Source organism: Paroedura picta, chromosome 2 (genome assembly GCF_049243985.1).
Source record: "Paroedura picta isolate Pp20150507F chromosome 2, Ppicta_v3.0, whole genome shotgun sequence".
In the NCBI taxonomy this organism is placed as follows: domain Eukaryota; kingdom Metazoa; phylum Chordata; class Lepidosauria; order Squamata; family Gekkonidae; genus Paroedura; species Paroedura picta.
Genome location: NC_135370.1, coordinates 109,661,690 through 109,685,345, shown reverse-complemented (window position 1 = coordinate 109,685,345; position 23,656 = coordinate 109,661,690). Strand labels below are relative to the sequence as shown.

The 23,656-nt window shown below is 41.6% G+C and overlaps 1 protein-coding gene across 3 annotated transcripts in view; it reads left to right on the top strand.

Moving 5' to 3' along the window:
- The window catches only part of PRMT3 (protein arginine methyltransferase 3), a 90,766-nt gene that overhangs the window by 50,235 nt on the left and 16,875 nt on the right, over positions 1 to 23,656 (top strand). For 2 of the 3 annotated variants that reach the window (XM_077322033.1, XM_077322032.1), the window contains exons 12-13: positions 913 to 1,100; positions 5,280 to 5,366. In XM_077322033.1, coding sequence (XP_077178148.1) covers positions 913 to 1,100; positions 5,280 to 5,366 — 275 coding nt within the window. Of the gene's footprint in view, positions 1 to 912; positions 1,101 to 5,279; positions 5,367 to 12,673; positions 12,790 to 23,656 lie in introns of all 3 variants that reach the window. The other variant, XR_013228352.1, reaches the window with a different exon arrangement.

Sequence of the window (23,656 nt, the reverse complement as noted above, 5' to 3'; positions counted from 1 at the left end):
TGGCATTAGCCTTCAAGAGCACTTGGGTATGGTGGTCGAGGATTCATTATGAAGAGCCAGTTTGAGATGCTATTAAAGTTATACTGGATGCCAGGTGCAAACTCTCACCTTCTTACTGCTTGGGGGTTTGATAAACCCCTGCACACCCCTGCACACAGAACCCCTGCACACAGAAACCTAAATGCAGTTTTCGATCTGGTTTTAAAGGCTGGCTATTGAAAGAACAATGCCATGGAAGATTAATAAAACCTATTGTAATACAGGCCTTCATGCACATCTGTTAACATGATGGGCTAAATAAATTAGGCCCATCAAAAATATGGATGTGGTAAAAGGATGATGTGTATCTGTTAATGTTGCTATCCCCCTGCACTTGGCATGGTTTAGGCATTTTTGATTACTAGGAGCCTTATGGTCTGAACAATTGCCTTCCTCTGCTTAACCCCCGCTGCAGATCCTATTGCTGCTTCACAGATTTTTATCTGAGCTGCTGGTCACTGCATAGCACACACCCTCTAGAAATACATGCTTCATTTGGAAAATTTGTTTTCCCTCACTCAAGAGCATTGTGCAAGCATAGAATGTAGGGAAGTAAGATTTCTGCGTAATTCAAAGAATGTCAGTCCTGTTTTCCATTGCAGCTATTTACAAAGATAACATTCTTATATGTTCTGGAGTAATTTCAAATGGCCATAACATCATAGGTTTGGTGGTGACAGCTGATGAATCTGTGGAAGTCAACTGGCTAGTCTCAGCTTCTTCTGGTGGTCATCACTTATCCTAGGTGTTTCCTTGCCTTTATTTTTCCTTGTAGAACTGGTTATTGTATCACAGAATACTTAGGTCAACAGTTGGCTTCTGTTCAACACTATGTTCTGTTCTACAATCATCATCATTCTTCTGTTTTTACAGTATATCCTGACATGTGTTCCATAAGCTTGGTGGCTGTAGGTGACTTCAATAAACATGCAGAACGGTTAGCCTTCTGGGATGATGTATATGGCTTCAACATGTCCTGTATGAAGAAGGCTGTAATTCCTGAGGCTGTTGTGGAGGTGTTGGATTCAGATACCCTTCTGTCTGAAGGCTGTGTCATCAAGGTACTGTAGAAAATATTTTGAACATTACTTGTTCCATTTACAAGCCTGTGGAAACATAGCTATTTAAAGCCCCTGTATGAATCTATGATGACATTGCGGGGTTTGTGTGGCTAATATTTTTGGACTTGGACCTAACAATTGTATGCATGTTACACCAATCCCACAACAGTTTTCATGTCCCTCCTCTTTCCCCAACAACCACCACAAAAATCACAGAAGCAGGAGAAAAATAGGGAGCAATAATGGCTGTCCGCCCATGTCCACTGCTGTCCGTTGGGTCCATCTAGGGTACATTTCATAATTTATTTATTTATTAAACTTTTATACCGCCATTCCCTTAGGCTCACGGCGGTTTACAAGATAGAAATTGCAATAAAACCCATCGTTAAAACCAATCCACACTATAATCCAAGAATCTTTGAATAGTTCAATGTCAGGTTGTCTTTCAGTTTCTTTCTCTCCCCACAGCCTCAAGTGGAAAAATTTCAGCAAACAAGAGTGATGATTTTTGCCTTCCAGGCTGTCTCAAGGTCTCCTTTTCTCCCAGATGGAGGGGGGGGCAGTATTTTGGCCCACATTCCACAGATAGGAATCTCTTCCATCCATATAGATTTCCAGTGGACCCAAGCCTGAATGTGCATCTCCACACTGTTCTTCGTTTTTTAGTGGACCAGCATGGAAGTAAAGACACCTATTTATATAGTAATATATAAATTATATCTGCGGTTTGGGCCCAGTGTATTTGAGAGACCGCCTCCCTGCCTATACCCCCAAAAGAGTCTTCGCTCCGCCACCTCCAACTGGCTGCGAATCCCTGGCCCCAGAGAAGCGCGTCGGACCTCAACAAGGGCCAAAGCCTTCTCAGTTCTGGCCCCCACCTGGTGGAACGAGTTCCCTGAGGAGATCAGAGCCCTCCCCGAACTTCCACAGTTCCACAGGGCCTGCAAGAGGGAGCTCTTCCACCAGGCATTCGCTTGAGGCCGACCAACTCAGAACACCTGCTGGTCCCCCAGACGCCAGCCCATGACTCTCCCAATGTTACTGTTAATTGTTTTTAATTTTTTTAAATGTGGTTTTGTAATCTTTTGATGCTTTATTGAAAGTTGTTTTGATGTTATAGTCTGTATAATGTTCCATGTAAGTTATATAATGTTCAGTGTAAACTGCCCAGAGCTGCAAAGAAATGGGCGGTATAGAAATATAAAAATGAATGAATGAATGAATGAATGAATGAATGAATGAATGAATGAATGAATGAATGAATGAATGAATGAATGAATGAATGAATGAATGAATAGCAATGGGAAAATATAAGCATTTGATGGGATAGGTTATTCAGTGTCTGAAATGAAGTTTGAATCCATGTAATCCTCTTTTATGTGGATCAAGGTGAGTAGTTTTTTTCAAATTAAAATGGTAGATGCAGTATTTTGGTCAATTCCTGCAAGTATTGTAAAACCCAAACCTTGTGTCTCAGGAAACATAAAGCCAGCATACATCTCCCACAGCTTTGGACCAAGTGCAGAACATGTTTGTTAGGGTTATAGCTACTGTGTTATACTACAACTGCTTTGCAATCTGTTGTAGTATAACACAGTAGCTATAACCCTAGCAAACAAAGTTATTAATTTCACTAAAAGTTGCACAGAAAATAAATACGTTCAAAAAGATTCTTGAGAAGCCTTACCTACCAATATCAACATAAGCATCTTCTCTCATAGACTGCAATGTGCAGAAGCAGTTAGCATATTGCAGTCTATGAGAGAAGATGCTTATGTTGATATTGGTAGGTAAGGCTTCTCAAGAATCTTTTTGTATGTATTTTCCTGTGCAACTTTTAGTGAAATAAATAAGTTGACTGAGAATGTCATAAGCAAGCATCCAAAATCAATACCTGCTATGTAAAATGGATGGTTCTAAAATATCTAGGAAATTATAAAAATGTACCTAGTTAATCATATGACAACTTCAAAGTATGTTTACTTCGGAATCTGATGTTCATTAACGTGAATAATGTCTGTGTCATGCTCCATGTAACTTGAAGAAAATCTGACGTGTACACAAGATTGAAATGTGTATATTTTCAAAGAAGTTTCATTTCCACAGGTTTCTGATTAGCATTTATATACATTCAGTTTACATTCACATAGTGGACCATCTAGCCTCTTAGGTAGGATATTGAAATACCTAAAATGTGGCTGTTTAACCTTTTTCTTGAAGGACAAAGTGGTACAGAGGAATGGAACTAAAAAGAATCGTTCTCAACTTTTAAGTTCCATTCTCATACATACATATACATATACTATATATTTTCTTTCCTGTCCACCTTTCCTTTGACTAAACTAAGAAGCCTGGATGCTTCATTGTGGGCTTATATAATTTGTACTATAGGCACATCATTCTTCCTTTGAATCTACTAACATTTAATAAATTAGTAGGTCAAAACAAGACATCCAGAAGACAAGCTTGGCGGTACAATATCTTTGGGCACTGATAAATACAGCTATAATTGTTTGGGCCTGCAAGTCACAGCATCGCATAAACTCATGTTCAGTTTGTTGCTGCAATTACTGTGTATGTTGCTAGTGGCTTTTATCTGCATTCAAAATGGGGGTACATTCAGAACATGCATTGATACGTTGAGTGGCTTCTAAAGTTAGTACTGTGGTGATGACACTGAGTTGCTTACATCTCCAGTAAAGTCACATTGCATTTGCCAGCTGGTCATCCTAATGCTTCTTGGCTAAATCTGGAACCACATAGTGACAAGTTGATATGTGTTGCAGCTTGAGGAAGTGGCCACTGCTCCCTGGAGACACACAGCTGGGAACTGGAGGAGATAATCCTTCTTAGGTCTTGACTTCCTAACTCATATTTAAAAAGCCATGCAGCAAGCCACTTCTAAAGATCTCTTGCCTTGAAAACCAAATGGGGTCATCATAAGTTGGCTGCAACTTGATGGCAAAAGAAAAAGAAAGTGCAGTAGCTACAACCAATCACATCTTGATGATTAATGTGTTCTGTATTGCTCTTATTTACAAATGTGTGAAGAAGAACTGGGGGAGGCATCTGCTGCTCCCATTACCCCCTGTCACCCCCTGCCTATGCAGTTTCATGAAACCCCTGTTGAGAAAGTGTGGAGTAGTCAGTCTCTCTTGCTCTCAGTCTAAGCCAGCCTTTTTCAACTTTTTTACCTTTGAGAAAACCCTGAAACATTCTTTAGGCTTTGAGAAAACCCAGAAGTGGTCCAATTGTGCAAAAGATGGGGCCCCTTCCTACCCCATCCAGGCCCATAATTGGTAATTTTCTCTTTTTTTTGGGGGGGGGGGATGAGTTACTATGACCATATACGGTCATATCACCTGATAAATGTTTAACAAATTTAAATTATATATAAAAAATTAATCAACCTCCACCCATTCAGGAAACCCTTCAAAGGTCATCAAGAAACCCCAGGATTTCACGAAACCCTGATTGAGAAAGCCTGGTCTAGAAGGTGTAGGCTATGACCTCACTATGTATCCCACATCACCGGCAGCTAGGAGCCTGCCAGCTGTGTGGGTCCATGCTGTTGTACTTTCCCATGTCCGCAGGGCTAGCATGACTGGAGAACTGAGCTTGATCAGAATACCTTTATTGGCATAAAGAATCGACATTTTATGCAGCTTTAACATTTTATGCAGTTACAGAGTTCACGGCCAAAACATTGTCACTTAAAATGATCAACAGGATTGAGGCAACTGTCATAACGGATGTAGGATCTGTCTCTTAGCTCAATCTTTAGCCAGTGATTCTCATCAACACAAAAGATGTTTGATTTCTTCATATGGTCGGCTAGTGAGGGTCAGTAATGAGCAGATTTTGGGCCTTCTAACAGTATATGAGTTAACGTGTATGGGACTTTGCAGCCATGGAGGCACAGTCTCTCAGAGAGGGGAATTTGTTGGAATCTACCGCAGCTTGAGCAGAGGTTCTGTACCAGAAACAGTTATGTTCAGCAGCTAATATGTTCAGCTTCTCGCTTCCCTTCTGAAGGAATGTTTGGCCATAAAGCAAAGAACTGGGGGAAATGGGTATGTGTCAAATTCTCTGATTGAATCAGTCTTTCTGTAAATTTCTTTTGATATTTGTATCCATTTTTGTCTTTGAAATTCACATAAAATTTTCTCCTCCTTGTAGTGGATAGACTGTCATGTTGTATCGGTTTCAGAACTGGATTTTACATCTGAATTCACCTTGACAGTCACGAAGACTTCACTGTGTACGGTAAATATTTCTATTTGAATAATTCAGATTTAATTTCCTAAAATTTGTTTGTAGCCATGACTTTTTAGCACCTAATGTGATTCTTGAATGTGCATGAAACGTTCCAATTGGATGGTATTTTTATTTAATGCCATATTTTTTTAAGGTAGCATGAAAATGTTATTAGTTTTTGTATAAGAAGATTACACTTAAGAACAAAAGAAAACTCCTGCTATATTAGGCCAGTGATCTCTCTTGTTCAGCATCGTGCTTCGCACAGTGACCAACCATTTAGTTTGGAGAGCCAATAATAGGTCATAGTGTCTGAGACCTTCCCCTGATGATGCCACCTGCCACTGGTATTCAGAGATTTACTGCCTCTGACTGTTTCCTTTAGTAGTCTTTGATAGGTATATCCTCCATGTATGTCTAATCCCTTTTTAATGTTGTCTACTCCTGTAGCCATAATTAAAACATCTAGCAGCTAACTTTGCATTTTAATTGCTCATCTTGAAGCTACTACCCATTAACTTCATTGGATGTCCTCAAGTTCTAGTATTTTAAGAGAGAGAGAGAGAAAGTTTAACCTGTCCACTCTCTACCCCATGCATAATTTTATAAACATCTTTCATGCCCCTGTAGGCAGTCTCTTTTTTAAACTGAAAAGGCTCACACTCTTCAAACTTTCCTCAGAAAAATGTGCTTCAGTACCATAACAATCATTGTTACTGTCTTCCATATTTTAACAGCTCTGTACTGTACTTTTGATACACCGTGATCAGAACTGCACACTGCATTTCAGAGGAGAACACACCATAGATCTATACAAGGGCGTTATAATATTGGCCATTTGGTTTTCAGTCCCTTTCCTAACAATCCCCAGCACAGACCTTACCTTTTTACTGCTGCAGCACACTGGGTTGACATTTTAATTTAACTATTCACTACAATGCTAAGGGTTTTTTCTGCTCTCAGTCTTGGCAGGTGCAGGCCCTATTGGAGTATGCTTGAAGTTGTTGGGATTTTTTGTTCTAGTGTGCATCACCTTACCCTTACCTGCATTGAACTTCATTTGTCGTATTGTTGCCTAGTCACCCAACTTGTGGAGATCCTCCCGGAGCTTTTCACATTTAGCCTGGCTTTTCACTATCCTGAATAGTTTTGCAAAGTTGCCCTCTGCTTACCCTCAGTTCAAAATAATTTATGAACTAATTAAATAATACTGGCCTCAATGCCAATCCTTGTGGGACCCGACTGCTCACTTCTATCCATTGCAGGGCCAAGTCCATTTCTTCTTGCTCTCTCCTTTCTGTTGTTTAACCAATGTTTAATCCATAGGAGGATAATCATGCCCCTTCACTTTTCATGTTACTTTTGTCAAGTTCCTCTTTTGGGGAGAAGATAGGGGTTCAGAAGTTTCACAATCTCCCCACCACCCATTATATTTCCACTGTATATCAAGCTTGCTGTTTCTTTCTCGTTACTCTGAACTTATGTGATAAAAAACTTGGTTTTGCTCTTAGTATCCTTTATCAGACTCAAGTCACTTACCTTCTCATGCACCCACACTGTTTTTATTTAAACATATATTTTGCTTTTTGCCATTGGTACTTTTTGAAAGAAGAGCCTCTTGTGGCGCAGAGTGGTAAGGCAGCAGAAATGCTGTCTGAAGCTGTCTGCCCATAAGGCTGGGTGTTCGATCCCAGCAGCCGGCTCAAGGTTGACTCAGCCTTCCATCCTTCCGAGGTCGGTAAAATGAGTACCCAGCTTGCTGGGGGGTAAACGGTAATGACTGGGGAAGGCACTGGCAAACCACCCCGTATTGAGTCTGCCATGAAAACGCTAGAGGGCGTCACCCCAAGGGTCAGACATGACCCAGTGCTTGCACAGGGGATACCTTTACCTTTACCTTTACTTACTTTTTGAAATTGTGCCTTTAACTCCTTTTTTCAGGTATCTGGTATCTATATTTGACTATGTTGTTGTTGTTAAGTGCGAAGTCGTATCCGACCCATCGCGACCCCATGGACAATAATCCTCCAGGCCTTCCTGTCCTCTACCATTCCCCGGAGTCCATTTAAGTTTGCACTTACTGCTTCAGTGACTCCATCCAGCCACCTCATTCTCTGTCGTCCCCTTCTTCTTTTGCCCTCGATTGCTCCCAACATTAGGCTCTTCTCCAGGGAGTCCTTCCTTCTCATGAGGGGGCCAAAGTATTTGAGTTTCATCTTCAGGATCTGGCCTTCTAAGGAGCAGTCAGGGCTGATCTCCTCTAGGACTGACCGGTTTGTTCATCTTAAAGTCCAAGGAACTGCACCAGAGTTCAAAAGCCTCAATTCTTTGACGCTTCTATCTCCAATCTGGTCCTCCCCATTCTATTGTTTTCTTCCATTTGTTTGCACTGTTCATTTAAGAAGGCATATTTGACTATATTTGACTGTAGATACCTTTTAATTTTCATAATAATTTTAGCAGTATATATTTAGAAAATGTATACTGCAGCTCTTCATAGATCTACTTAAGGCAGCTCATAGAAGAAAACAATGTAATAAAATTATTAATAAAAAGCAAGGTAAATCATAAAAATCATAGGGACTCATAAAACAGTCAACATTGGTCACTGCTCCTATGGCCTCCTCATCCTGTTGGTTGGCATCAAATCATTGTTAGGTGATTCTCTTATTTCCACACTCTGAAAGAGAAACTGTCAGCAAGGCAATAACTTTTTGCCCCTTCTGTGATTTGCAGAGTTTGTTGCTCAGCAACTGTCTCCCAGCAGGTGAAGTTATTACTAATTGTTGCTTTCCTGAAAAATCTGTAATCTACGGCCTGAAGTTGGCTTTGCTTGTGCAAGCAGGATGCACTCTGGCCTTTGTCAGTTACTTTTTCACTGTTGCCTTTTGCAGCAGTATCAGAAGCCTGTCTGAAAACATAATGATCACATAACTCACTCTGAGAACCTCTGGTCTCTGCAAATGGATTGAAGTTTTCAAGTAGAAACCAATTGGCAAGGTGTAAAGTTACGTATTCAGCTCCTATAGTTGCTGGGAGCTGTTATGATAACAATAATACATTTTTATTTCTATCCCATCTTTCCTTGGTCCACTTAGGCTGATAACAACTGACTTCAAAAATGATCATACAAAATTAATTAAAACATTAATTAAAAAATTAAAACAATTGAATTGCTTCCTCCTAATGATAGTTCACACCTTTCTAAGATTGGTCAGATCTTCTGCTATTGATCTGTGATATCCCTTTGAAGCAAAGTTTCCTATGTTTGGTCATTGTGGAATGGCTTCACTAAAACTTAGGTCAAAATACTGTATCTCAGGGTAATCATTCTTAATTCTTTTTTGGATATATTCTGCATCTTATATTTTAGCTCCCTTTGTCCTTTGGGTTTGGGAAGTGTTCATTTTCTTTCTGCTTCTTCAGGTTGGTTCCATCTGATTGTTCTTTGCTATCCATGAATCCTACTTCTTTAAACTCACTCCATCAGCAAAACAATTTACTCATATTTGATATTTTGCATAGCACATTGTATGAATGGGTTGCACTCATTTGGTAGCTAAAAAACCTTTGAGTTTTACAGTCTTCAAATGAAGCCATATAGATGAAATGTTGATTTGGAAGCTGTCGGTTTCAGTTTGTTTATTTTATTTTTTGTTGCACACCCCCCCCAAAAAAAAAACAGCAAAATATTTTTAGGTATTACCTATTTTATCACGGAGTATTATTGACATTTTATGACCAGACTCTCCACTCCTTTATGATGGAGTACGGTGGTTTAGTTAGAAGCTGACAGTCCATCCATCACAGCAGGCTGCCTCACCTTGCAGCAAATGAACAATAAAGTCTATAATTTGTTTTTAGGATTTTAGAGATGGTTTAAAAGTCTATGGTTGGACATAACTTTTTGCACCCCTCAGAATCGGTATCTAGATTTTGGCTTGGCTTAAACTGCTGCAAGAAATGCTTGTTTGATGCTCAGAATTTTTTTTTTCCTAACCTTGTGTGGCTTTTCTCCACCTTAAGACTGCTGTTTTCCCCACCTTAAGACCCCACCTTAAGACTGCTCAGCTCATTCCCTTGTTTAAACAGGCTTAGATTTTGTAGTTCCATCATTTTATGTAGTAAAACAGCTGCTTTCCATTGTTGATGCTGAAGCTATCGATGCTGGGACTAAAAATGAAGCTATGCCTTGCTTGGCTGGCTGAGTGGTAGGGAACCATGTTTAAATTTTGCTTACACGTCAACTGTGCCTAATTTAAGCATTCCATGGTAAACTGCACACTGCCATTCCTAATGTTATAAGCAGCATGTAACTTGGTCATGCTCTTAGAAGGGTCAGCCACATTGACACTTTCACAGGAGGGCTCATGCTTTTGTGAGATATGTTGCACATGAACTCATTTAACTCAGAAATATCTTGTAGGATACATAGTCTGACCCTGGAATAGCCTCCCACACACTGGATTCCTTTTTTTCCGTACCAAAGTGCAGCATTTTGGTATTGAGCTTTACCAGTATAATTGTTTTCAGCATTTCTTTTTAAAGTAATAACGCCATTTGAAATATGATTGTTTTATAGGTTCAAACTAAATAAGCATATCTTTCCACATGGCCTTATAATTGCTCTAGCTGTCTTCATGCCAGCATTACAGTGACATTAAATAGAGTTTAAACCTGAATTATGAGTAAAAAGTCATAGTAAAGAATAGTTTAAGCGTAAGATAATACAGGAGGTCAAAAGGAAGTTATGTTGATTTTTTAATAGTAATGCAGAGCAGTAATAACAGTAAGGCTTTTGATCAGTTTTCTTTAAAAGTTTCTTTAAAACAAAACTTTTTAATTTATTTTTTAAAAGGACGACAATTACAGTCTGCTTAATATCATGCAACTAACATTTGTTCTATTACTTAGAACCATAAGGTCCAGAGCTGGGGGAAATCCAGAAAACTTAATGTTTTTGTTTTCGATACAGTTCTGTCTTCCCCTTTTCCTTTCATTTAGGGGGAAATGAATAAAGTCATCCAGCTTCCTCTCCCCTGTAAGAAAATATGTGCTTTTCATCCTCTCAAGACTTTGCATCTGTTGTATTGCTGTTCTTGTTTTCCTGACTTGATAGTATCCTCAAAGATGAGAGGATTTTCCTGCCTCTCCCCCAAATTAAGCAGAGCTTGAGGTAACTGCAATCAACTGCTTTTTTGTTTTGTTTTAGGGGGTTTGGGGCCATTCTTGTTTTTCACCATATTCTGAAAATTTCTTCATCATTGCTTCTTGAAATCTTACTGCTTTTATTCTGACAACTGTTGTAAAGATATCATGGACTCTATGCAACATGTTAATACGGGGGAAATGAATGCACACAAAATGGGACAGGTTGGTTCATGTAACTTAGCAATGCTTTGAATATTAAATAACTGTACAGGCAATGTATGTTGAATAAGGAGTTGGACTGACATCAGTTACCTCCCTAGGGGTGCCAGCCTTCAGGTGGGGTTTGCATAGTCCTTGGAATTACAGCTCATCTCCAGACTACAGAGATCAGAGATCAAATGGGTGCTTTGGAGGATGGACTGTAAGGCATTGTACTTTACTAAAGTCCCTGTTCTCCCCAAGCTCCACCCTCAAATCTCCAAGATTTTCCCAACCTGAATGTAACCCTCCCCCCCTCCCCATCTCCCGACAATGACCATGGGGGACCTGGCAACCCTATACCCCCCACACCACACACACAAACAAGTTCAGCGTAAAATCAACATGTGTAAACTGTACTCATTTGGGGTACATGATTTGGAAGCACTATGTCTAGGATCTGCACTGAGGTTAGGCTAAATATATGTAGGCAGGGATGAGCCTAGTGGCTGGGATCCCAGTCTCCCTTTGTGTGCATTACCTGTACTCAGGTTATATATGCAAAGTTATTGGTCTTTTTAGGAAGTTAAACCTCTCCTAGCTCCTACTCCAGTTACAGTTCTGTACCCTATAATCAAGCTAAATGTAAACCAATGAGAATAACCTTAAACCAAAAGGTTAAAGAATTCCAAATCTAAACAAATGTGTTATCAAATATAAGAAAATACATTTACGTATTACAGTTGAATTAAAATACAGAATAAAATCATACTATTATGTCAGTTATAGACCTAATGTGCCCCTGACCGTATGTGTTTCAGCCAAACATCCTTCTTCAGTGGTCATGCATAGTAATTACACAATGGTTCCAAACATTGCAATATTAATAGTTTCTATCTTCTAAAACTCGGATCAAGTTAAAATTGTTATAAGCCTTGTCTGTGACACACACACAAGGTAGAGGTATAATTCAGAGGCCTCATATAGATAACCTTTTGCCTTGGTTGACTACACATGTCTGGGATGGTATTCTGATAATATACCTTTCTATCCCAGTCCAAGGAAATATAGTGCAGATGCAGTATGGAGCCAATGACATGCTAGGAAGCCATGCTAGGAAGCAGAGCTGGGCTTTGGACCCTGTCTCTAACTACCTGAAGGTGTCTCAAAGCTGCTTACAATCAGCTACCCTTCCTCTTCCCACAACAGGTACCATGTAAAGTAGGTAGGGCTGAGAGAGCTCTGAAAGAACTGTGACTGGTTCAAAGTCATCTAGCTGGTTGCATGTGGAGGAGTGGTGAATTAAACCCAGTTCTCCAGATTAGAGGCTGACGCTCTTAACCACAACAGCAAAGTATACTGCTAAGAGGCAAAAAGTTGATTCCACTCCCAAAGGATGAAGCCACAATGTTAATATACCAGTCACCAACTGTAATTGCTCTAAAGTAATTATCGAGTTAGTTCTTTCATGGCAGATATAATTGCCATGATATAATGGAGCTCAATCAGTGGTTTGACTTCTCATTAGTGGCATCCTTTTAAAAATGGTTGTCAAACCTACCTATCGGAAACAAATTTGCTGATGTTGGCTGGGGTGACAGCCTCATTGTGGTACTCATCTGCCAAGCTGGCAGCTAAGCTATAGGGATGGCTGGGCACGTGTAGGGCAGAGAAAGAACTGATGGGCTATATGTAGATTAAATTAGCCAGATAATAAATCAGTCAGATCCCTTGACTGAAGCCATCTCTATGCATTGGCAGGAGGTAGGGCTTGTGGGGAAGCTATGGTGCACAATTAGTGCTGTAAGGGACAGAGGAGGATATATCGCACTGGATATTGGACAAATCGAGTAGAAGCAAGTTTAGACAGTTCCTGCCATTGCTTCTGAACCTCCAGCCACACTTTATAATGTTTTACATCAACTCAACTTCCCATCATCCCTGAAACTGATTTTATTTAATGACAGGTAACAGCTGCCATCCAAAACTTAATGCTGGATGGGCAACCTGGAATGCTTCACAGAGTCCTGATTGGAAGAGACGGCTGAGCTAGTTGACTTTGGCTGAGTGCTCTCTAAATACAGTTAAGTGGGACATAAAACTTGTGTGGCCCAGGTTCTTCAAAGAACGCATGAAGCAGTTTTACAATGAGTCAGACGATTGGTCTATATTGTGTCTGACTGGCAGTGACTCTCCAGGGCCACATGACCTGTTACTTGATCCTTTTGACAGAAGATGGCAGGGATTGAACCTGGGACCTTCTCCACGCCAGATGATCTACTGTTCAGCCACAGGCCCTCCCCAAGGGATTCTAGTGTGAGCAGTGGCACAAAGCTTTTTATTTTTCCAGCTGAGTTCCTGCATCAAATTCTACTCCCTATGGAGAATATATTTGATTTGTATAAGTTCTTTGTAAAATGTATCTATAGCAATAATTTAAATATGCAATCCATTACATTTAAAAAGGTAAAGGTATCCCCTGTGCAAGCACAGAGTCATGTCTGACCTTGGGGTGACGCCCTCTAACGTTTTCATGGCAGACTCAATACGGGGTGGTTTGCCAGTGCCTTCCCCAGTCATTACCGTTTACCCCCCAGCAAGCTGGGTACTCATTTTACCAACCTCGGAAGGATGGAAGGCTGAGTCAACCTTGAGCCGGCTGCTGGGATCGAACTCCCAGCCTCGTGGGCAGAACTTCAGACTGCATGTCGCTGCCTTACCACTCTGCGCCACAAGAGGCTCTATGCCATTACATTTAGGCAAATATAAAACATTTTGATGATACTACTGAATTTGTCTTCCAAAGTCACGTAAAGGCTAGATGGTAGTGGCTGGTAGGCATGGTTAGCATTCATTCAATATGAAGGAAGATCTGGGTCCCTCTTGGAATCAGCCCATCCATCTGGTGACCCTGGGTGTATCCCCCCCGTCCTGCCCCCCCCCCCCCGAGACATTGTAAGGAGTTTGCTGACTAGGGGAGGATTTGTTGCTACCTGGTATGTTTTAATGGGTGGTTTTAACTGTTTTGTTGTATTTTATTGGGGGCACGCATGTTACCCATAACAAGCCTCTTGTGTGGGAGCGGTGTGATACAAATACAAAAATAAAATAAATAAATATAAGGTGATTTATTTAAACCACAATTTGTCATATAAAGCTCAGTTTTATTTATTTATTTTTACATTTATCTATGCTATTTATAGTCCTCCTTTCTTTCTTGGACTCAGCTTATTACACAGAGTCAGTGCAATTGAACGGTGGGGCATTTATTGAACAATGCAATAGGAATTAGGGTACTAGAACAACCAGAAGCCTAAAAGCAGAATTGAAGCAAAGCATAATATGGCATGTAAAATGATACAAAAATTACACAATAGGATCCTAGTTTTATCAAGCTGTACATAGTAGTATAGACCACAGTCTCTAATACTTTACCCAAGTAACTGCCATTCTGCAGAGTGGGGGCCACAACAGAGAAGGGAAGTGTACGGGCAGTGTTGATTCTGCCCATTTGGGCCTTCGGAAGACCCTGCTCTGATGAGTGAAGCTATCAGGGCAGAATGTAGGGGGCGAGTCTCTCAGAGATACGATCCAAGGGCTCTGTATGTGATTGCTAATATCTGAAATTGAGCCCACTGGCTGATGGGCAGCCAATGAAGAGCTTGCAGACCTATATAACTTACCCATTTTTTTCATAAATTCCTTCTTGTTTTGTTTGACCCTATCTCATTCCCAAGCAGAATCTATGGGTGCTATCCTAAACTCCCTGCATTGTCAGGCTGTTGATGAAGCCTCAGTTCCTATGTCTCCCAGTTGCTGTTGGGTTCACTTGTAGTGAGTGTGAAAAAACTGAGAATAGGGAAACCCTTGGCAAGCTAATCCTCCTTCACCCCTGGTCTTGGCTAAGAATCATCAGGGGCTTTTCGCACCGGGATCTTTGTTGCAAATTGGTCACTGAACGAAAAATCGCCATTTAAAATAGTGGAATTCGTCGTTATGCATACCTGCCTTTGTAGTGGCATCCAGTTGCGTTTTGTAGCGTTTCCCGCAGCTTCCGGTCTCGGCAGAAAAGGAAGCGCTATTTCCAAGCTCGTCCCGCCCCTGGCCGTCAAGCAGCCAATGGGCAGCCGTTAGCATGCTCCCAAACAGCCCCTTTCCCTTTAAGAAAGGTTTAAAAAAAAAAAAACAGACCCATTGTAACGAATCTGTGTAGATTCGTTGCAACGGAGAGACCCATCCAGCTGCCTAATGTGAGCTGTCGTTTGATCGTATGATCGTTGCCACGCTGCCTCGAGTGATAAAAAAATAATCCCCCCCCTCTCACGGGCCCGATGTGTAAAAAATAAAGGGACTTTATTTCAGCAAACGGGCTTTTCTGTGGTTTGTGCTTAGTGACTAAAGGTGAAGGACTGAAGCCAGGGAAGCCTCTAAACAGAAAGAGGCTCGCTGGTGCATTTATCCCTGCTCGCTCGGAGAAAAAAAAATGGCGATCGCTTCGCCGGAAGTTTGGAGGACAGGCTCAGGAGGAGGGACTTTGAAGAAACCGCAACAATGTTAACGCACAGGTCTTTATCGCTAGTGTTGCAGATTGTTTGCAAGAGTGTAGCGCTTTGCGGAGGGTGAATCCACTTTTTGGGATTCCCCTGAAAGCGCTACAACGAAGCGCTTTTTGCTGATCGGTTTCAGGAGTGTTGCAGATTGTCTACGACGTCGTGCGTTATGGCAAATCAATAGCGTTTCTAATTGGCAACCATTGTGCGATTTTGAAGCCGTGCAAAAAGCCCCTCAGTTTTCTGCCTCTTTATTTCTAGGTCCTTCATTGAATGCCTGAACTTTTTAGACTGAGGCAACTTTTTTATATATCCCTCCACCTTTCCTTCTCTCTCATCATCAAGCAACTTTCCTCTTTGTGCCTGGCAACTTCAGTGCACCCCCCTAAACTATACTCTGAAATAAGATTGGTCTTGTACTTTCCCCTTTGCTGTTTTCTCCACTTAGGACTTCTCTGCCTGTTAAATTTCCCCTCTGGAGAGGCAGGAGAAGGTTGTAATAGGGAATTACAATAATGCAGATTGGAGAGGGAGAAATATTTATTCCAAGGACAATAGCACAGCTTCAGTTGTTTTCAGCAATCCATGGCATAGCATGCTCTGTTTCTGAGATGGTGAGTAGCTTTGCTATAGGCAAGGAAGTTGTCTTTTAAGAAAAACGGACCATTCAGGAAGCTCAAGGTTCTGAATTGTTTTCATTTAAGAAATATCAGCTTAAAACAAGCAGTATTGCTGTTACAAGAGCAGAGGGATTCTCTTTCTCTCCCTCTCTGCTGCATGGCTTACAAGCATTTCATCTCCATGGTTGGATAAACTCCATCAAAAGCACATTATCATCCTACTTCTGTGGCCAGCTGCCTAATTGTATCTGCTTTAGCTGCATGCTGTTGGAACACAATACTGACTCAGAACAAAAATGATAAATTGCTCCCTGCAGCTGATAGCGATGATGGTAACTTTTAATTTCCTTTCTGTTAAGTGAATTGGTCAAGATTGCTTTTAGTTGTTTACACAGGGGTGTGTGTGTACCAATCAGTTGAAATGTATATTAAGAGAGGTGTTTTCTTTTATAAAAGAGGCTTTAAAAAGAAAAGGCTCAGCTATATAGGCAAGAGCTGTGTAGCTGTAGTCCTGGTTTTAGCCTATCATCTGTCACTGAAATAAACCGGAAACATGTTTTTTAAAAATTAAGATACTTATAATGCTAACACTTGAAAAAAAAATAAGGTGGGTTTTTTTTGGTAACTCTAAAAACTTGGCCCTCTGTTGGACTAGAACAAACAAATATTTCATAAAGCTTGGAGTTAACTTTTACCTTGAGCACCAACATCCTGGCTTTTCCTCCTGGATCTTGTATTCACTGAAACATTAAGGTCTATGTACTTGTTTCCTGCGAGTGATTTGAAAGGATTTCCTAACTGAGACAACTAACCCAGCTTATATTTCAACATTGGCGTGATCTGTGAATTGATTTCACAGTTCTGTTATGGAGGCTTAATGACCACATTTGCAGCTTCAGTGCTTCTCATTTTCCCCAGTATTTTCCAGCTCTGAATATTTACTTTTCTTCATCCTATTTCCCAGGTCTTTTGCTTGCCATCACCTCAATTCACGGCCCTCCCCTGTCACTCAGCAAACACGCATTTCTATCTGCTTGTGAAGAATAGAAAGCAGAGTTATTACTCTACTGCAGTGGTTTCCTAATATAAAACAGCCTCTCAAAGCGCATGTCAGGCCACAGCTGCAGGTTATATATAGTTAATCCAGTTGTGTTCGCTTTCAGTTTCCTAGAAGAGGCTGTTCAGAGAGTAGTGCTTGAATGACTCTCCCTGAGATGCAGGAGTCAATCATGATTACTCCTCTGGGGACGATAGATCTGCTGTCAAAGATAAAGTGATAAAGTAGAAAGAAGTAGAAGTGAAGTCAGCAAAATCTCTTCTGTATTAAACAAAAGCAGAAACCTTTACACTTCCTAGTAGTAGCAAACCTGTTATCGGTGTGAGACCATTACTCAGTCTTCAGGTTTTGCATTTTATTTCTTTAAAGTTGCGTACATTAAATTTATCTTCTAATACTAAACAATCCATAGTAGAGTTAAATCTCACTCTGACCGATTATGCATGGCAGTAGCTACGCCGAGCTGCCACCGTGCCATTGCGCCAGAGCCGAAAACCCCGCCGCCCCCTGATTATACACGTTGGCGGAGTTTCCAGGGCGCACGCTGGCTGCCCCAGTGCAACGGCCCCGCGTAGGCAACGCGAAGCCGGAAGTGCCAGGCGTGCACTGAAGCGCCGGCAGTGGAGGGGGGATCAGGGGCATAGCACCCCTGCTGCATGATGGTGGGGAGCCGTAGAGCTGGCAGGAGCGAGAGGTGCCCCTGCAGGGATGCCGTAGGTCAGGGGAGGAGCGTGGCTGGTGGGTGCTCCCTTGCCGGCAGCCTGACGCGTCGGGAGGCGCAAAGCGCCTCCGACATGTCAGGCCGCCAGCACGTGGGACATGGCGGCCTGCCGACTCGCCGGCCGCGCGCTGCCCCGCTAGCGCCTGCTGTATTGGAACTACAGCGGGCTTGATTACTAGTCGTAGAATAATAGAGTTGGGAGGGACCTCCTGGGTAATCTAATCCAACCCCTGCACGATGCAGGACACTCACAACCTTATTTTATCTTGAAAGAGGCTTATTTTATCTTGAATAAGGAGTTAGAAGCAGATTATAATACACTTTCAAGTTAAAACAGAAGACAAAACATAAAATATTGATATAAAAACCTTACAAAAATGATGCAATAGAAAAACCAAAATAGTTATGTCCTCTCATTAAAGCACTGTCATGTCAAATTGGTAAACGTTGTAAAATTGTGGGAGCAACAACCAGAAGTTGTTCTTGGCATTGGAATATGAATACAATAATAGATGCAGAATATAATGCACAGCTCTCAAGCCATCAACCTTTTCCAGGAACTAGCTTGAAGCCCAATTGGGAGAAAAGTCAAGGGCAGATGTGTGGTTCACAGAAGTGGTGTTCTCTGTTGCTATATGCTCAGGTTGTTAATGCAGAAACTAAAGTCAAGTTAGATATCAGCCTTTCTCAGCAACACTCTTGAACTATCTTAGGCTAGCTGAAAAGGTCTGAACAAGAAAGAGCTCCAGATATACACAGAAGCTTTTACAACATCCAAGATTCTGTCAACATTGCTATTATGTTGGGACAGGCCTTGGAGTCATCAGCTGCCAAACTAACCTAAGTAATTGAGCTTGATATCCCTGCCTGTTAGAAATGTGGAGAACTAGAAAAATTCACAGTTTTTTTTTTTTTTGAGGAATTATTTAAATTTTTTAAAGGGAGAATTGGAAATTCTGGGGAACATTGAAAATACCTATGAAATATTTTTCATTCTGACTTTTGATAAGGTTTTGCATTATATTCTTATTGACAAGTTGGTAAAATGCGGCATGGATCCTATTACTGTTAGGTGGATCAAGAACTGGTTAACAGATTACACCTGAAGGTTGCTTGTAAATGATTCATCATCTTCTTAGAGAAGAGTGATGAGTGGAGTGCCTCAGGGATCTGTCCTGGGCCCTGTGTTGGTCAACATATTCATAAATGATTTGGGTAAAGGAATAGAGGGTGTACTTATTAAATTTGCAGATGACACTAAAGTGGGAGGGGTAGCAAACACACCAGAAGAAAGAATCAAAATACAAGATGATCTTGACAGGCTAGAAAACTGAGCTAAAATGACTTTCAATAGTGATATATGTAAAAGTTCTTCATTTAAGTAGGAAAAATCATATGCATTACTATAGGATGGGCAAGAGTTGTCTTGACAATAGTATGTGTGAAAAGGACTGAACAGGAGTCAGCAATATGACTCAGTAGCTAAAAAGGCAAACAGGATTTTTGTTGTTGTTGTTGTTAGGTGCTAAGTCGTGTTCGACCCATCGCGACCCCATGGACAATGATGCTCCAGGCCTTCCTGTCCTCTACCATTCCCTGGAGTCCATTTAAGCTGGCATCAGCTGCTTCAGGGACTCCATTTAGCCACCTCATTCTCTGCCGTCCCCTTCTTCTTTTGCCCTCAATCGCTCCCAGCATTAGGCTCTTCAGGGAGTCCTTCCCTCTCATGAGGTGGCCAAAGTATTTGAGTTTCATCTTCAGAATCTGGCCTTCTAAAGAGCAGTAAAGGCTGATCTCTAGGACTGACTGGTTTGATCGCCTTGCAGTCCAAGGGACTCACAAGAGTCTTCTCCAGCACCAGAGTTCAAAAGCCTCAATTCTTTGACACTCAGCCTTCCTTATGGTACAACTTTCATAGCCATACTTTGCAACTGGGAAGACCATAGCCTTGACTAGATGTACTTTTGTTGGCAGGGTGATGTCTCTGCTTTTTAGGATGCTGTCTAGATTTGCCATAGCTTTCCTCCCCAGGAGCAAGCGTCTTTTAATTTCTTTGCTGCAGTCCCCATTTGCAGTGATCTTGGAGCCCAGGAAAATAAAATCTGTTACTACCTCCATTTCTTTCCCATCTATTTGCCAGGAATTGAGAGGGCCGGATGCCATGATCTTTGTTTTCTTGATGTTGAGTTTCAAGCCAACTTTTGCACTCTCCTCCTTCACCTGCATCAAGAGGCTCTTTAGTTCCTCTTCGCTTTCTGCCATTAGAGTGGTGTCATCTGCATATCTGAGGTTGTTGATATTTCTCCCTGAAATCTTAATCCCAATTTGTGACTCATCTAATCCCGCCTTTTTCATGATGTGCTCCGCATACGTTAAATAGGCAAGGCGACAGTATACAGCCTTGCCAAACTCATTTCTCAATTTTGAACCAATCAGTGATTCCATGTTCAGTTCTCACTGTTGCTTCTTGACCTGCATATAAATTTCTCAAGAGACAGATAAGATGCTCTGGTATTCCCATCTCTTTAAGGAGTTGCCACAATTTATTGTGCTCCACACAATCAAAGGCTTTAGCATAGTCAATGAAGCAGAAGTCGATGTTTTTCTGGAACTCCCTAGCTTTCTCCATGATCCAGCGTATATTGGCAATCCTGACTGTACTTCTGGAAATTCTCGGTCTAGTTTGTAGGATTTTGAGCGTAACTTTGCTAGCATGTGTAATGAGTGCAATGGTGTCGTAGTTTGAACATTCTTTGGTATTACCCTTCTTTGGGATTGGAATGTAAACTGACCTTTACCAATCCTGTGGCCACTGTTGAGTTTTCCAAATTTGCTGGCATATTGAGTGTAGCACTTTTACTGCATCGTCTTTTAACATTTTGAATAGTTCAACTGGAATGCTGTCATCTCCACTAGCTTTATTGTTGCTCAGACTTCCTAAGTCCCATTTAACTTCACATTCCAGGATGCCTGGTTCCATCGTGGTTATCACGGATGTTAAGCTCACTCTTGTATTCCATATAGTGTAGACCAGTGGTCACCAACCTTTTTATCACTGGGGACCGGTCAACACTTGCCAGCAGCAGCTGCGCAGTGCCACGCCAAGGGGAAGCTCCAGCCATGGTGGCCACCAGAGTGTACCATAGGTGAGCCAGCGGCAGAGTGCCAGGGCAGCCCCCGAGGCAGCAGCCGGGGGGGAGGACAAGGAGGAGCCGTGGCTTAGTACCGACTGATCCCCGGACCTGTACCGGTCCCTGGACCAGGGTTTGGGGACAGCTGGTGTAGACCAGTGGTCCCCAACCTTTTTATCATCGGGCCTGGTACCGACTGATCCATGGACCGGTAGTAGTCTCCGGACCAGGGGTTGGGGACTACTGGTGTAGACTATAAAAATATGTTTACTGTCATTAACTGGAATGGTTAAAACACTCGGAGGTAAAGCTGCATAGCTTTCTAAATTGTTTCCCTCTTACCCAATTCTCTGGCTCTGTAATAATTTAAACTGCAGCTATATTTTTAGAAACACCTGCTGCATTTCCTATATTGGTCATTTGTTCAGGTGAAATTAGCCAGTGGAGAAACTAAAACAGTGTGTGTATTGTAGAGTCTAATGTGGTTATTTAGACTTCAACATTCTACGTCTGAGGGCTCAAAATGGGAGGATCCAAAAAGAAGAGCGTCGTATTCCAGAGGAGGTCTCTAGATCTTTTATTTAAGGGCCGCTCTCCTTCCCCATTTATTTCTTAACTTTCAGAGCTAGAGAGTTCACTCATATCTTGCTAGTACCTGCTGCTACTACTATTATTCTCATAACAATGTGGTTTAGTAGTTTAATTCTGGTAATTGCTAGGGCAACTGGAAAGCAATTTAGGTAGTTGTTGTAGAAAATGTGTATGACTGGGGAAGAGTTAAGTATTCCCCCGTTGTTTCTCTTTCCTAAATTGCCATTCTTGAAGGGGCTGTTCTGTACAGATAATCGCATTTGAAGTTTGTTGTACACATGTGCATCAAACCCTGTGAATGCAGTTTCTTCCTAAAGGTTTACTTGTCTACTAGGTAATTACTTGTCAGTGAATTGTGGAGTTGCTACATTCTTGCAATTGGTTTCCTGGGCCTTGAAACAGATACACCTCCTCTGTGTACTGGTTTGGTTAGTGATAGAATTGTGAGGTTAGAATTGCAAGTTGTTATGTTCATTTAATGAGTGGTCTGTTTGAAGAACTAGCCACTATGATGCTATTCAATTCTGATTATGATGTAAAATGTCTTAGTTTTATGATATTCAACCTTTTTACAAGATTAGGCACATGCGTTATAAGCATTTTAATTTAAATTTCTATATAAGGGTAGAGCAGCGGTCCCCAACCTTTTTATGGTTGAGGACTGCCTCCGGGGGTGGGGAAGAGCCGGCAGCCCGGGCATCGCGCATGCTCGTTTTCTCCACCAGGGGCGCTAATGTGCATGCGCAGAATTGCCGCACATGCGTGTTTTCACCAGCAGGGGGCGCCGGCATGCCTCTTCCCCCCCCTCGCAGCAAGAAGCTAGCTGGGCCGCGAGCGAAGCAGCCGCTTTGGCGGCTGCTTCCCTCGCAGCCTGGTGAGCTTGTCGCTGCAGGGGGGGTGGGAGAGGTAGGCGCGGCCACCGCTGGCCCGTTACTGAGGCCTTAGCGGCCCGGTACCGGGCTGCGGACCGGGGGTTGACGACCCCCAGGGTAGAGTATATGTCTACGTGGTCTTCTAAACCAACCAAATAAATGCATGTACTTCATCAGATTGGAGGGAGTATTTGATACTAGATTCACTACTTTTCAACATTTTTATCAGTGACCTGCATGAGGGGCTGGAGGAATTTCTCATTAAAGTTGCAGATGACACCAAATTGGGAGGAGTACTGAACACCTCAGAACATAGAGTTCAACAAGATCTGAACATGCTGAAAGAGTGGGCAAATGAGGACAAGATGCAATTCAATAAGGAGAAGTGCAGAGTTCTACATTTGGGCCACAAAAATGAGAAACATGCATACTGAATGGAAGATACACTTCTGGGTAGCAGTGTGTGTGAACAAGATCTTGGGGTACTTGTGGATTGTAAGCTAGCTATGAGCAGACACTGTGATGCGATAAAGAAGGCAATTGCAGTCTTGGGCTATATCAACAGGGATATCAAAAAAAAAGGAAGTGGACAAAATTGAGAGGGTACGGAGAAGAGTTGACAAAGATGATGCAGGGCCTGCTTAATGCAGGATCAGTCTAAGCATCCATGTCAAGTATCTGTCCAGTTGCTGCTTAAAGACTTCCAGTGAAGGGGAGCTCACCACTTCCTTAGGCAGCTGATTCCACTGCTGAACTACTCTGACTGTAAATTTCCTCCCCTGATATCTAGCCAGTACCATGCTACACATAGTTTAAAACCATTACTGCAGATCTTCTGCTGCCAACAGGAAGTGTTCCCTGGCCCCTTCCAGCTCTGTGATTCTATGTAATATATTGCGAGAAAACAGTTTCTTTTTTATTACTGCAGAATTAATGTTTTCTTGAATTCTCAGTAAAGTATAGCTGAGGTCTTAAAGCCATTTTCTTGAGAATAAGCCCATTTAATAAGATTGGACTTTGTTTCCAGCAGAGGTTTGCGTTGTGAAGTTCTTACCTTTCTCATAGGCAATTTTCATAATATTAATGGAAACTGAAGATCCAAACCTTAATTGAATAAAAATGCCTGCCTTAAATTTTCTAAACACAGGTTCACCATTTCTAGGTTAACATCAGCCTGAACATTCTTTCTAGGGATGTACAAAAAATAAATAAATCATTTTTTAAAAATTCAGGTATACTGGAACTGAAAAATATCGTTATTTCCCAATATTCCAAATCTCAATACTGGAATGGTAGTCAGTCAGTAAATCCTGATTTTTTATCCTTTATATCTTGTGGGGACCATTAAATTGGTTGGAGGGGTTGAGGTAGAGGCACCAAATATGCAGTATTGCTGCTGGGGGCCCTC